This window comes from Palaemon carinicauda, chromosome 10, assembly GCF_036898095.1.
Source record: "Palaemon carinicauda isolate YSFRI2023 chromosome 10, ASM3689809v2, whole genome shotgun sequence".
NCBI classification, from domain to species: domain Eukaryota; kingdom Metazoa; phylum Arthropoda; class Malacostraca; order Decapoda; family Palaemonidae; genus Palaemon; species Palaemon carinicauda.
In genome coordinates, this window is record NC_090734.1 from 117,799,763 (window position 1) to 117,814,032 (window position 14,270).

The window sequence follows — 14,270 nt, forward strand, 5'->3', positions numbered from 1 at the left end:
TATTTTTAGTTTAATTGCATAACAAGGGAGATCATGTTAGGGGATGGATGAAGTTGGCTAGGACATTTTGGTAGTGAAAATACACAGGGGAAGTTCCCAAAGGCATACTTAAGGAACAAAATGAAATTGTGATATAAACAGGTTAATACCATTTTGGTTAAAGAGCAAATGTGTGGAAGAATGCAGATAAAATTTTAATGGTTTTTTAAAGGGTAAAAGATCAATCTGAATAATAGAAGAATGGAAGGGACTTCTGTAAATTTCATGTACTGTATATGTAAGGAATATACAGTAATACATACGGATAAGGGAAGTCGTGATATTTTGTAGTATGGTGTCGGTGATGTGACCAGCCATTGTGGTTGACAGGTGTTTGTAAAGTATGCTTGGAAAAGATAAACATTACTGTACAGTGGAATGAATATAAGGAGTACTTGCATTATTTATAAATTTAAAAGGCTAGTGTAAGATAGGGTTTTAATTGAGAATTTAAGACAAAAAGAGAACTGTACTTTGTTCTACTGTAGGGTACATGAATCATATGTTTATTAATTGGTTGAATGAGAAGTGTTAAGTTTAAAGGGAAAAAAGTGTAGCCTATTTGTTGCGCATGAACTCTGAAGAAGTTAACTGCTCTATGCTATGACAAGAACATTGATGTGTAGGAAGACTTTATTGAGATAAGTTAGAAGCTTGTGTTAAGAAATACAGTACTGTATATATGAAGATGAGTGACTGGCTTGGTGCAAGATTTTTTATGTTTCTTAATTTTTCAATATACTTACCCGGTGATTATATAAGCTGCAACTCTGTTGCTCGACAGAAAACTCTACGTTAAAAATCCGCCAGCGATCGCTATGCAGGTAGGGGGTGTATTTCAACAGCGCCATCTGTCGTGCAGGTACTCAGTACTCAATGTAAACAAAGAACTCAATTTTCTCTGTCGGGCTACCGGCAAGACCTACTAATTCGCTGTTGCTAACTGGATTTGTTTTCACAACTATTTGGTGAAGTACACTATTCTAGTTTTGAGCTTTCGCTATGCAGGTGTTTTATCTTCATCTCAAAACTTGAACTCGTTTTGGATAGATTTAATTATGGTGACAAAGAGAGTATGGACTTTCTTTCACTTTTAAATGGCCGACCCTTCCCTTAGACGGAAGTGTGTTTAGGCTTTTAGTAATTATCTTATCACGTTATAGATTTTCCTCTATATATATCTCTCCGCCTTTATTAGGCCTCTTCGATTAACTTTCCATTTTTTATAAACATATAAAATAAATTTTAATGCTTTGTTTATATAGACCTTTCCTGAGAGTAGGCGGTCCTAACTTGGAAACCGAAGTTAATCAACATTGAGCCCTTTATATCGTCTTTAGCTTTTAAAGGATTTAAAACTTTTTAAATGTAATATTTTATGAAAGAATTTTTTTGATAGTCTTCGTACTGTTTTCAAAGATGAACTAACGTTTAGTTTTTTATGCTACGCAGTTGTTGACGTTCAGGACGTTCAACATGCGCTCTGTCGTTACGATAGAGAGAGAGTGTATCACGGTTTCACTTTGCAGTAAGAGTAAATCGATTCTGACGTTTTGTTCATTCTTTCTTAGCTTAAATGTTTTAAATTCCAATTTAAAGGAACTTTTTATTTGAAAAACCTTTCAGTTTTTTCCTTTAGTCAAATAACATGTTTTTTTGACGATATATAATTGGGCTCTTAGGTGCGAAATCAAGAGAGAAAGAGAGAGAGAGATAGAGACGGAGGGAGAGAGAGGAGAGAAAACGTTCCGTTCAAGCGGGTAACGTTGTTCTCGTGTTACTCTCGTCCCTAGTCTCTGTACGGGGAGGAAGGATAAAACGTTTTTAGGTTTTTATTCTCGTCCCCAGGCTATGTGCGGTGAGAGATTGAAAACGTAATTATATGAACTAGTGTTTAGTCTCTTTCCCAGCCACTGATTTTTCTTTTTATCTTAAAATATGTTAACTGTTTTTTGCTGGTATTATGAGCTTGCATTATACGACTAATTTCGCAATTACTACCTTTTAATGAAGGGTAGAATTGCGTGTTTCAGGTAGAAATAAGTGCAAAACAGAAAATCGAAGTGATAAAGTGATATGCGCAAAGTGTTACAGTGTTGCGTCCGAGGCGCAAAGTGTTACAGTGTTGCGTCCGAGGGTTCGTCTGTTCGTGCCTGTCGTTCACCTAGTCCGGGACCTCTTGCAAGCTCCCAAGCCCAGGGGAGAAGTAATGTCAAACGACTTATGGGTTCGAGAGGCCTTGACCAACGAACAGACGTTTTCCCTCTATGGTATCGGGTGTTTCTTACCAAGATCTCCCCTACCATAAGACGAGAGAGACGTTGTTTCTCCTCGCCATCCGTAGGCTTTTCGCATAAGAAACCTGTCACAAGGTTTCGAAGCCCTTAAGCGAAAGTCAGTCCTTTCAGGACAGGTCCAACGTCCTGGTTACAGCCATTAGGACAGCTCTGACCCTATGCAGTCATCGGATAACTGCTCGCCGCCTAACAAAAGCGTAACACAGACTCCGAAAGTCTTTTTTTTTTGTAGGCAAAGTGTTGCGGTCACAGACGTTACCCTCGTCTATTACCACAACCATTTCCGTTGATCCTTAAGGGGTTGTATGGCAAACATGCAGTATATGCTTGCCTCCCTTATGGAAGACTATTCTGCCGATTAGTCCGTTGAGTCTAGCCGTTTATCTCATCGATATCCTGGCTTTCAGCCAACCTAACGTTCCTTTGTGCTTACTGTTGACGTTGGCGTAGCTTAGTCACGTCAGTCAGGTTGTTTAGAACCACACTCGATGCGGTCTCGTGTGGTTCTTCAGCCGCATTTGGACGTTAGGCCACTGGCTGATGCTCCTGTTGACGTTCTAGACGTTCACTAACAATCGGAGTTGACTTGTTTTGACGCTGTGCGTTGACTTCCGCATTCTAGAGTTGTTTTGACTGCTCAGTCTAGGCAGTCAAAGCAGTCTCGAGTGGACGCTGTACGTCCTCACGCACCTGTTGTGGTTGACAGTTCAGTTGTTGACAGTTCACAGACTGTCAAGCAGTTACATGACGTTGCGTTCTGGTCCGCTACTAATGCACCAGTGAGAGACTCAGCTTTTATCGGACAAGGTTCCTGTAGATGAGGAAGTTGCTGTTCTCCCTCCTACTGATATTCCCTTGAGGACTCTGTCAGATGGAGAGGAGCCTTAAGCTGCTTAGCCTCCTATGGACTTTAATTAAATCATGATGATTTTTTTTTAAGGATCTTCGTCCGGATCTTGTAACTGCTGCTCCTCGTTCGCCTAAACGTCAGAGCTTACACTAGGCCTAGCTACTTCGAAGCCGTTGTTTTTAAGCTAGTGCTCTCTCGCTCTCCTAGAGAGCGTTACGTTGGCTAGGCGACTGGTTTTTCACCAGGAGGAGTTTGGGGGATACAGCCTTTGCTTTCCCTTCTTTTAAACTGGTTTATAGAGCGAGAGTCTGATATGACACGAGAGAAGTTCTCGGCTTGGGAGTTCATGCCTCTGCCCAGATAGACTTCTCAATTCTGGTAGACTCTCCCTGGCGCCTAGCCAGGAGACGCTCCAAGTTGTTTACAGGTCAACTTCTCAGAGGGATGGTAAACGGTTCCGCCTCAGTCGCTAACCCCGTCTGTTGCCACACCTGCTCCCGTAGACCCTAAATGGGCTTTGCTGCAAGACATGCAGTCCAAGCTTGCGTCCTTGATAGAGGACTTAAATGCGGAGAAGAACCTTCTGGCCAACAACCTTCCAACCGGTCGGTTGTGCGCCCTGTTGACGCTGAGGTAACCTACTCGCGTCTGCCAGTTGAGGTGGTTCCGCCACCGATGCGACCCAGTGTGGGTTGCCAGCCGCACGTTGACGTTAAGCGACGCTCAGAGGTGGTTGTTGACGTTCAGGACGTTCAACAACCAGCAGAGGTGACTTGTTGTGACGCAGTGCGTCAACCTCAGCAACCCGGTAGGGTGTTGACTGCACAACCCAGACGGTCTAGACAGTTTCGGGTTGACGCTGTGCTTCCTCGCGCACCCATGGTTGTTGACAGTTCACAGACTGTGCAGCAGTTCCATGATATTGCGTCCGGCTCCGTCACGCATCCACCAGTGCGACCGGATTCAGCGAGCCAGACGTTGCCCACTCCGTTGCCGTTTCCTCATCAGTTTCGGATGAGGAACCCTCTGATGAGGACGTTGCTGAACAACAAGGCGATCAGCCCCCAGCCCTGCTATCCATCCAGAAGATGCTGAAGAAGGAACGCTGCCCAGTCAGGCTGTGGATGAGTCTGGTAGGGACGCTGTCATCCGTGGATCGATTTGTGTCACTAGGAAGACTACACCTCCGTCCTCTTCAATACCATCTAGCTTTTCACTGGAAAAAGGACAAGACGCTAGAAGCGGTCTCGATCCCGGTTTCCGAAAAGATAAAGTCTTGTCTGACTTGGTGAAAGGACAATATCAACCTAAGAGAGGGTCTTCCCCTGAATGTTCAGACTCCCAACCACGTTCTCTTCTCGGACGCATCGGACGTAGGCTGGGGTGCGACATTAGACGGTCGGGAATGCTCGGGAATATGGAACTCGAGTCAAAGGACAATGCATTTCAACTGCAAGGAGCTACTGGCAGTATGTCTGGTCTGGAAAAGCTTCAGGTCTCTCCTTCAAGGCAAAGTGGTGGAGGTGAACTCGGACAACACCACGGCTTTGGCGTACATCTCCAAGCAAGGAGGGACCTACTCTCTGACGTTGTACGAGATCGCAAGGGACCTCCTCACCTGGTCAAAAGGTCTAGACATATCACTAGTAACGAGGTTCATCCAAAGCAACTTGAATGTCATGGCAGATTGTCTCAGTCGGAAGGGACAAATAATTCCAACAGAATGGACCCTCCACAAGGATGTATGCAAGAGACTTTGGGCCACCTGGGGCCAGCCAACCATAGATCTCTTCGCAACCTCGATGACCAAGAGGCTCCCAATATTTTGCTCACCAATCCCGGATCCAGCAGCAGTTCATATAGATGCCTTTCTCCTAGATTGGTCACATCTAGATCTATATGCATTCCCTCCGTTCAAGATTGTCAACAAGGTACTGCAGAAGTTCGCCTCTCACGAAGGGACAAGGTTGACGCTAGTTGCTTCCCTCTGGCCCGCGAGAGAATGGTTCACCGAGGTACTTCGATGGCTAGTAGACGTTCCCAGAACACTTCCCCTAAGGGTGGACCTTCTACGTCAGCCACACGTAAAGAAGGTACACCAAGGCCTCCACGCTCTTCGTCTGACTGCCTTCAGACTATCGAAAGACTCGAGAGCTAGAGGCTTTTCGAAGGAGGCAGCCAGAGCGATTGCTAGAGCAAGGAGAACATCCACCCTTAGAGTCTACCAATTGAAGTGGGAAATCTTCCGAAACTGGTGCAAGTCAGTATCCGTATCCTCGACCAGTACCTCTGTAACTCAAATAGCTGACATCCTCTTATATCTGAGGAAAGAACGATCTCTTTCAGCTCCCACTATCAAGGGTTACAGAAGCATGTTGGCATCAGTCTTCCGTCACAGAGGCTTAGATCTTTCCAACAATAAAGATCTACAGGACCTCCTTAAGTCTTTTGAGACCACGAAGGAGCGTCGTTTGGTTACACCTGGTTGGAATTTAGACGTGGTACTAAGATTCCTTATGTCAGACAGGTTCGAACCGCTACAATCAGCCTCCCTGAAAGATCTCACCTTAAAGACTCTTTTCCTGGTATGCTTAGCCACAGCTAAAAGAGTCAGTGAGATTCATGCCTTCAGCAAGAACATCGGATTCTCATCTGAAACGGCTACATGTTCTCTACAACTTGGTTTTCTAGCCAAAAACGAGCTGCCTTCTCGGCCTTGGCCAAAATCGTTCGATATTCCAAACTTATCGTATGGTTGGAAATGAACTAGAAAGAATCTTATGCCCTGTAAGAGCTCTTAAGTTCTATTTAAAACGAACTAAACCTTTACGAGGCCCGTCTGAAGCTTTATGGTGTTCAGTTAAGAAACCATCTTTGCCTATGTCAAAGAATGCTTCATCCTATTTTATCAGACTGTTAATACGAGAAGCTCATTCCCATCTGAATGAGGAAGACCAAGCTTTGGTGAAGGTAAGGACACACGAAGTTAGAGCTGTCGCAACTTCTGTGGCCTTTAAACAAAATAGATCTCTGCGAAGTATAATCGACGCAACCTATTGGAAAAGCAAATCAGTGTTCGCGTCTTTTTATCTTAAGAATGTCCAGTCTCTTTACGAGAACTGCTACACTCTGGGACCATTCGTAGCAACGAGTGCAGTAGTGGGTGAGGGCTCAACCACTACAATTCCCTAATTCCATAACCTTTTTAATCTTTCTCTTGAAATGTTTTATTGTTGTTTTTGGGTTGTCCGGAAGGCTAAGAAGCCTTTCGCATCCTACTTGATTTGGCGGGTGGTCAAAGTAATTTCTTGAGAAGCGCCTAGATTAGAGGTTTTGATGAGGTCCTGTTGTATGGGTTGCAACCCTTGATACTTCAGCTCCTAGGGGTCGCTCAGCATCCTAAGAGGATCGCGAGGCTCCGTAAGGAAGACGTACTTAAAAAGGCAGAGTAATTGTTCTAGTCGACTTCCTTACCAGGTACTTATTTATTTTAAGTTTGTTATTTTGATAACTGCTAAAATGAAATAAAAAATCCTTAGCTCATAATAATGTAAACATTTATTGCTGGTCTCTACCCACCCCCCTGGGTGTGAATCAGCTTATATAATCACCGGCTAAGTTAAATATTGAAAAATGTTATTTTTATAATAAAATAAATTTTTGAATATACTTACCCGGAGATTATATATTAAAGGACCCTCCCTTCCTCCCCAATAGAGACGCAGTGGACCGAGGAGAAAATTGAGTTCTTTGTTTACATTGAGTACTGAGTACCTGCACGACAGATGGCGCTGTTGAAGTACACCCCCTACCTGCATAGCGATCGCTGGCGGATTTTTAACGTAGAGTTTTCTGTCGAGCAACAGAGTTGCATCTTATATAATCACCGGGTAAGTATATTCAAAAATTTATTTTATTATAAAAATAACATATTTTAACATGAAACTGTGAGGGAAGTTTGAGAAGAATAGATGTGGTTGTAAAGTTGTGGGACAAAAGGTATTGTTCGTGGCCTTAGGTGTTGCTGATATTTGCATGGTGGATAGCTGTAGCAGATAATGGTTAACCCTTCCCATTGCTAATACTATTGAAAGCTGAAAATCAATAGTGACAATTATATTGGTGAGAGCAATAGTTGATTGTTATTCAATATTGCCTTAGATATATTAAAAGTAATTCAGTATCAAATATTTGTGGTAATCAATACATCAGTTATAGATCATAGCTCACGCGTCACAGAAGAGAACATGAAGTCAGTAGATACTTTAAGTTTAATATTAAGTTGTAATATAGCCAGAATACTGTGTGTGTACATACTGTATATTAGTGAGCTTTATATTACACCAGCTTTGGTTAGTTTTTTGGTCACCAAATTTATCATTTGTGCTAAATATGAATACTTTACATATGCAACCTCTGTGCTGCTCCATCTGTAATATTGTAGTGTACCTGGTACTGTATGCAGAACCTAACTCATTTATGGTACAATGTTTGATAGATGAATCCATCTAATTGATATTTATATCATGAATCAACATGTTGAAATCTCACTGAAGAGAGTTAAAAATTGCAATAAACAATTGTTAAAGCACCTTTCAGGTACTCGGAAATTAAAACTGTTTAAAATAAATACTGTTAACTCATTGTTGTTGATAATTACCAATAAGTATAAATGGGAAAGAGGATAGAATTAGAGTGGTTGATCATAAGTAAATTGGAATCATTTATATTGTGGTACAGGTTAAGAAAGGTGGATGAATGTAGATTATTTTATTTTATTGCAACAGTAAATGCACTAAATACTCCAGTCACGACTTGGTGTATCTCTGGGATTTTAAATATTTTACAATATTTCAATATATTAATTCAAACAGTATTACGCATATGATTCCAAACAAGATCTAATGTACACTAATTGGACAAGAAAAATAATGCTATGCTTTATGATTGATTATTGCACTAAGTGAAACCTCTATATGGGAAAGTTTCTGTATATGGAAAAACTCATTTTAAGAAAGACAAATTTTTGCACCTCACATTACATAAAGATACTCAATATACGAAACTAAATTTGCTCGGCCGCCAAAAATTTTGAAATTCATGCTTCTCAAACTTTAAACTCTCCGCCATCTTCCTGTTCTCCCATTTGTTATAGTTACCGCCATAAGGTCCTGCTCTCCTATTGGTTCACATCTTTCCCATTGTGCATCTGGCAGCATCCCTCACCCACTTTGTTTCAACATTCTCTATCGTTCAGATTGAATTTGTGTTGCTGATTTCGATTTCATACTTAGGCTAGTTGTAGTGTTGCTTTATTCGACCCTTAATTCTATAGCCATGGGTCCCAAGAATGTTGCTGATGTTCAAGGAAAGAAGAGGAGGATGCTTTCTATGGGGCCAAAGCTGCAGGTAATCAAGAAGTATGAGGGTGGCATGCAGTTGTTATTGCAAAGGAGTATGGCCTAAATCCGTCAACGCTAGACACCACCCTTAAGCAGAAGGAAGCCATCAAAGCAGCAACACCTTCTAAGGGCGTGACTGTCTCTTCAAGTAATAGGAGCCACTTTCATGATGAAATGGAGAGATTTCTCTGGATTAAGGACTAAGGAATTGCTGGAGACACGATCGTTTAGACGGTATTCTGCCACAAGGACAGCGCCATTTTCAGTGACCTCCTACATGCCGAGGCCGAAGACGACGCAGGAGAAGGAACATCACACAGCAGGCACCACCGGAGTTCAAGGCTTCATGTGGGCGGTTGAAAAATCCAAGAGACCGACTGGGATTCATTTGGTTATACGGCATGGGGAGGCTGCTGGCTCGGCTTTGAAAGCAGCTGGACCCTTTAAGAAATTTGATGAGTTCACTCTCCAGGAAGGCTACAGTTCCCTACAAGCCTTCAACTGCGATATAACTGCTTTTTTGGAAAAATATCCCTTGTCAGACATTTATCACGGTGGAAGAGTAGGAGCTGCCCAGTCAAAATTCTATAAAGAACAGGCCTACCCTTTCACTCGGTGCCAATGGCAGTGGTGATTGTAAAGTTAAGCCTCTACTGGTACATCATTCAGAGACCCCTTGAGCTTTCAATTTCCATAAAGTGCTAAAGAAGAAGCTTCCGGTGATGTGGAGGGCTAATGCAAAGCCTGGGTAACTATACAGTTTTTCGTCGCGTTGGTAAACCTCTGTTTTGGTTCAACTGTTGAAAATTATCTGGAATGGAACAACCTTCCTCTGAAATATCTGTGGGTGTTGGACGACACTCCTGCTCACCCTCCTGCCCTCGAGGATGATGTCCTCCTAGAATATTCTTTTATCAGGGTTCTCTACTTTTCACTTAACATCATCCCTCTTCTCCAGACCATGGTCCAGCAAATGATTTCAAATTTCAAGAAGCTCTAGACAAAGATGTTTCAAAATCACGGACACCACAAACTTCACCTTTCGTGAATTTTGGTAGGAGCATTACGATATCGCAATATGCATTTTGACTCATCGATTAAGCTTGGCAAGTTTCGAGGTGCACCTTGAACTCTTCATGGAAGAAGCTGTGACCTAATGCCATCTCTGCACAAGACTTCGAGTGATTTGACGTAGGCCCAGCTAAAGGTGAAGCCAAAACCATTGACGAGGTTGAAACTGTTCTGCAACCTGAGGTTTAGGTTTTCATTTCACTCGGGAGGTTCATGGGGCTAGTCGTCAATGAGGACGACATTGAGCTTCTTGAGGACCACCAAGATGACCTTATAACGAACGACCTAAAGGAATTGGAGGCCATGCAACTGAAAGTCGTTCAGGAGCCAGTTCTCTGGTGGCAAAGAGGATGAAGACACAGATAAGACTACGACAACGGCAGAAATTAAGGGATGGTATCTTTGTAGCATAAAGTGGCAGATTTCATAGAAAATAAACACCCTGGAAAGCTTTAGACCGGTCATCTGCTTGCACAGTTTAATAACATTTGCCCGAGTCATTTTAGGAACATTTTAAAACCTAGTCAGAGATAAGCATCCTTGGATCATTATTTTTAAAGAGGCCATTTGTAAGCCAAGGTTAAGCTCAAAGTGATGTGAAGAAACGGAAAAGTGGAAGTTAAGACGAAATTGATGAAAATTAGGAAGTACAAAACAAAGTAAAAAAATATTAGAAATGAATTTATTAAAACCAAATTAATAAGAAATTTAATTTCAAGACTTTCATAATGGTAAGTGTTGATGTTTTCTACCGTTTGTTAATGTTTCGTAAAGTTGAGAGCTAATGTTTTCTGCTGTTTGCCCTCCTCTGCCGACACATACACTCAGACACACACTATTATTTTATTTCATATGAGTCCACCTCATTAGTCATTATTTTACCTTGCAGTCGACCGTATGCAAACGTATCATGGAAAGGCTGGGACAAGATGACATTGAACATTCACAAAGAAGGGTGGTTTGCATTTCACAAGATTCCTTTTATCGTCCGCTCACTCCAGACGAGTCTTCCAAGGCCTTGAAAGTAAGTGCTGTTTAACTTCATGACATTTGTGAACATGAAGTACTTTTAGTTGTGCTAACTTTTTAAACTTTCTATTTCACTTTATAGTTAAGATAATAGTGTAATTGCACTCAGAGCGTAATCAGTTATTTATTTATGGCTGATTTTGTCGAGTTAAAGTCAGTCCTAGTTATTTTGCTGGAAAAACTTGTAAATTTAGAAATACTGATGCCCCTGTGCGCTTCTAATGATTTGACGTGCTTGATACATTTTGCAGGGCCTCTTCAATTTTGACCATCCTGACTCTTTCGATAATGAACTCATTTTGAAAACGCTCCGTCAGATATTGGACGGGAAGATATGTAAGATACCGAATTATGACTTTGTCACAAACTCTCGGTAAGTGAATGTTGATTTAGTTGTACAATATACAGTTGTTGACAAACTTCTTTATTGAGTTTTGATGCTTTACCTGTATTGTGGGAAAAGAGTACAGTACTATATACATTTTGTTCCATAACTGGAATACAAACTACGCCATTTAAAGTGGGTAATTACTTTCGGCGTAGCTGAAAGGACGAGCCATGAAAATTTAACGAGGGATTATTACCCCACCGCTAGTTAGCGTGGGGTAGGGAGGGTAGTTTGCTACCCTCCCCCCTCACACACCTGTGTTGTAGCTCCACTTTGCTTACGGCTCGGGTGCTAGACGGACGTGTCCGCTGTCACCCTCGCCTACACGACAGCCATTAGTCATTGCTTTTTCTTTCTTTTTCTAGAGTGTTGTGAAGTTGGCCTCTACAATGCGGATGTGCCCTGGGTTACCTGACCGCCCTTGTGGGACCTTCATGTCTTCCATCGAGACTGATCCTCACACCTTATGCCCTTATTGTAGGGGTCAGCGGTGTGAAAGTGATAACGTATGTATGGAATGTAGGGAGTGGCCTACCTCCCAGTGGGAGAGGTTTTCTCGGCGCCGGAAGAATAAGTCCAAACGGGATTTTTCTTTTTTCAAAGGTTCCTTTGAAGAAGGAAAATCCTAAGGACTCTTCTTCCGTAGCCCAAACCTCCTCCGAAGCTCCCACTCGGTCGGTCAGGCCGTCGAGTGGTAGCGTAGGCCGTACTGTTGTTGACCAATCTTGGGGTTTGGGTGAGGGACTTGCCTTCCATAGCGAGGCAGCTCCTCCTCCCCGAGGGAGGATTTAATTATTTCTCCTGATGTAAATAATGATGATCTTTTGCAGCTTTGGGCTTCCTAGGGGCTTCAGGGTTTGCCCTCCAAGGAAGCCCTGTTTGACCTGATCAAGTTGGGAGCAGCTGTCAAATAGTCACCGGTGGTAGCAGAGGTTGACCCTCTGTCTATTGTCGAGGCTGTTGTGGCAGACGCTTCCAATGAGAGTGTTCAAACCCCTGCTCCTGTTGTAGCTGAAGGCTTAGCTCCCCCCTCCGAACATCTGTTTTCAAACGGGCACCGGTCCCTTCGGGGCAAAAGGGGCTTTCGCACATTGTCTGTAAGTCCTTTAAGCGTTAGGTTTCCCCTGTGCGCCAACGTTCGCCTGCTCGCCAGCGCACTACTGCGAGCAAGCGCTCACCGGTTGCTGTCTCATCTCGCCAGCGCTCTCCTGCACGCCCACGATCTCCTGTTCGCCTTGCAGTTCCAGAGACTACGTGCCCACGATTTCCTGCTCGCCAAGGGACCTCTGCGCGCCCTCGGCCTGATATACGCCATGGACGCCCTCGGTCTCCTGCTCGTCAGCGATCTCCTGCGCGCCAACGCTTGCCTGCTCGCCCTCTATTTTCAGATCAGGGCTCCAAGGAGAAGTCTTTTTCCTCTCCTGCTTGCCAGTGCTCTCCTCCCCAATCGCCGACTCGCCATCAGACCTCGCCTGCTCGCCATCCCTTGCCTACGCACCATCGCCCGCAGTCTCCATCGCGCACCCACGCGCCCACTGCCAGAACTTCGGTTCCTGCTGAGCGCCCTCCTGCACACCCGCGCGCTAGGGATATTTCCCCCTGCACGCACGCGCCCTACGGCTTTGCCCTTACGGGCCCTTCAACATCCTGTGGCTGCACTCCATCCAAGGTCTCCGGAACGCGCCCTGACACCTACGCTCCCACGCGCCCTGTCGCCTGTGCGCCCACGACCTCCTCCTGCGCGCCATCGTTTGCCCACGCTCCAACGCGCGAACTCTCCTACGCGCCCTCTCGCTTGTGCGCCATCGCTCGCCCGCGCTCCCTCGCCTACGCACGCACGCGCGAGCTATCGCCTCCCGAGCTAGGCAATGGCCTATCGCGCAGTGCGACCCACAGCCCGTGTCCACACAGGATCCGGCAGTACGACACGTCAGGTCATCTTCATCGCCCCCTCGAGAGGGCAAGGACACGGTTCTGGACCGATTCTTTGGTACTCAAAAGCCCCCTAAAACCGGCGCGGCTTTGCCCTGATCCCAGGGGGGTCAAGAGTGCCAGAGATGAGGTCGAGAGCCAGCTCTCCGAGCTAGCCGCCTCCAGCCGTTCCAGCGCCGGAAACAAACTCCTCCCACCTCCTCGTGTCCACCAAAGGAGGTACTTTGAAATCATCGAGGAGTCCTGTTTAGCTCTTCCCCTCCACCACTCGGTGGAATAGCTTTCCAGGGGACTCCCTCTCGAGAGACTTTCCAACTGGCCAGTGTCATTCTCGGCCTCGGAGATTCTCTGCCAGGAGAAGGTAGCGAAGTATGCCATGCAGGCCACTTTGTGGCTGGATATCTGGCTAGGATCTCTTGGCATCCTGATATGATCCGAAGACTTGTCTAAGGAGAGTACCAGGAAGGCCTTGGAGACCTTCCTTCTTTTAGACACTCGTACCATCGAGTTTCTGGCCCACCAAGTCTCGAACTTGTGGGCTAACACTATCCTGAAACGCCGTGATACGGTGTCAGAAAGATTCAACTCGAAGGTCCCCAACACCGAGGTCAATAATCTCAGACATCCCTCCCTTTTGGGGAGTAGTCTGTTTGAGCCGAAAGATGTAGAGCAGGCGGCTGAGAGGTGGAGGAAGTCCAACCAGGACTCCCTCCTCCAAAGGGGGCTTCAACATCAAAGCCCTATAAGCCTCCAGCACCTCAACAACCTCGCCCTGCAAAGATGACAAAGCTGGCAATAGCAGCAAAGGCAGCGGTGTCCAAACAGCCCTTCCCCGTCAAGGACAGGAGAGGCAAGAAGTCCTCCAGGGAGGCAAGAATCCTAGGGGGAGTGGCCAAGGCTGCAAACGCTAGGTTTGGCAGTCCACCAGTGAGGGGATGCCTCCAAAGTTGCGCGAACAGGTGGCAGCAACTCGGGGCCGATTCCTGGACGATCTCCATGATCAGCCAAGGATATTGCGTCCCGTTCATAACATCTCTTCCTCCCTGACAGTGAATCCAGTGTCGTTGAGCTCTCTTGCCATGGGATCGGCAAGGGGGCAAGCCTTTTGGGCAGAAGTCAAGACCATGTTGAAGAAGGACGCTCTCCAAGAGGTCGTCGACGGGTCCCAGGCTTCTACAGTCGACTCTTTCTTGTAAAGAAGACGTCTGGAGGCTGGAGACCAGTCATCAACCTCTCAGCTCTGAACAGGTTTGTCAAGCAGA

General features: G+C 44.9%; 1 protein-coding gene across 2 annotated transcripts in view; it reads left to right on the forward strand.

Annotated features, from left to right (window-relative positions):
• Window positions 1–14,270, forward strand: part of Uck (Uridine-cytidine kinase) — a 72,834-nt gene that overhangs the window by 14,320 nt on the left and 44,244 nt on the right. For both annotated transcript variants that reach the window (XM_068381748.1, XM_068381749.1), the window contains exons 2-3: window positions 10,549–10,683; window positions 10,940–11,061. In XM_068381748.1, coding sequence (XP_068237849.1) covers window positions 10,549–10,683; window positions 10,940–11,061 — 257 coding nt within the window. The remainder of the gene's footprint in view (window positions 1–10,548; window positions 10,684–10,939; window positions 11,062–14,270) is intronic.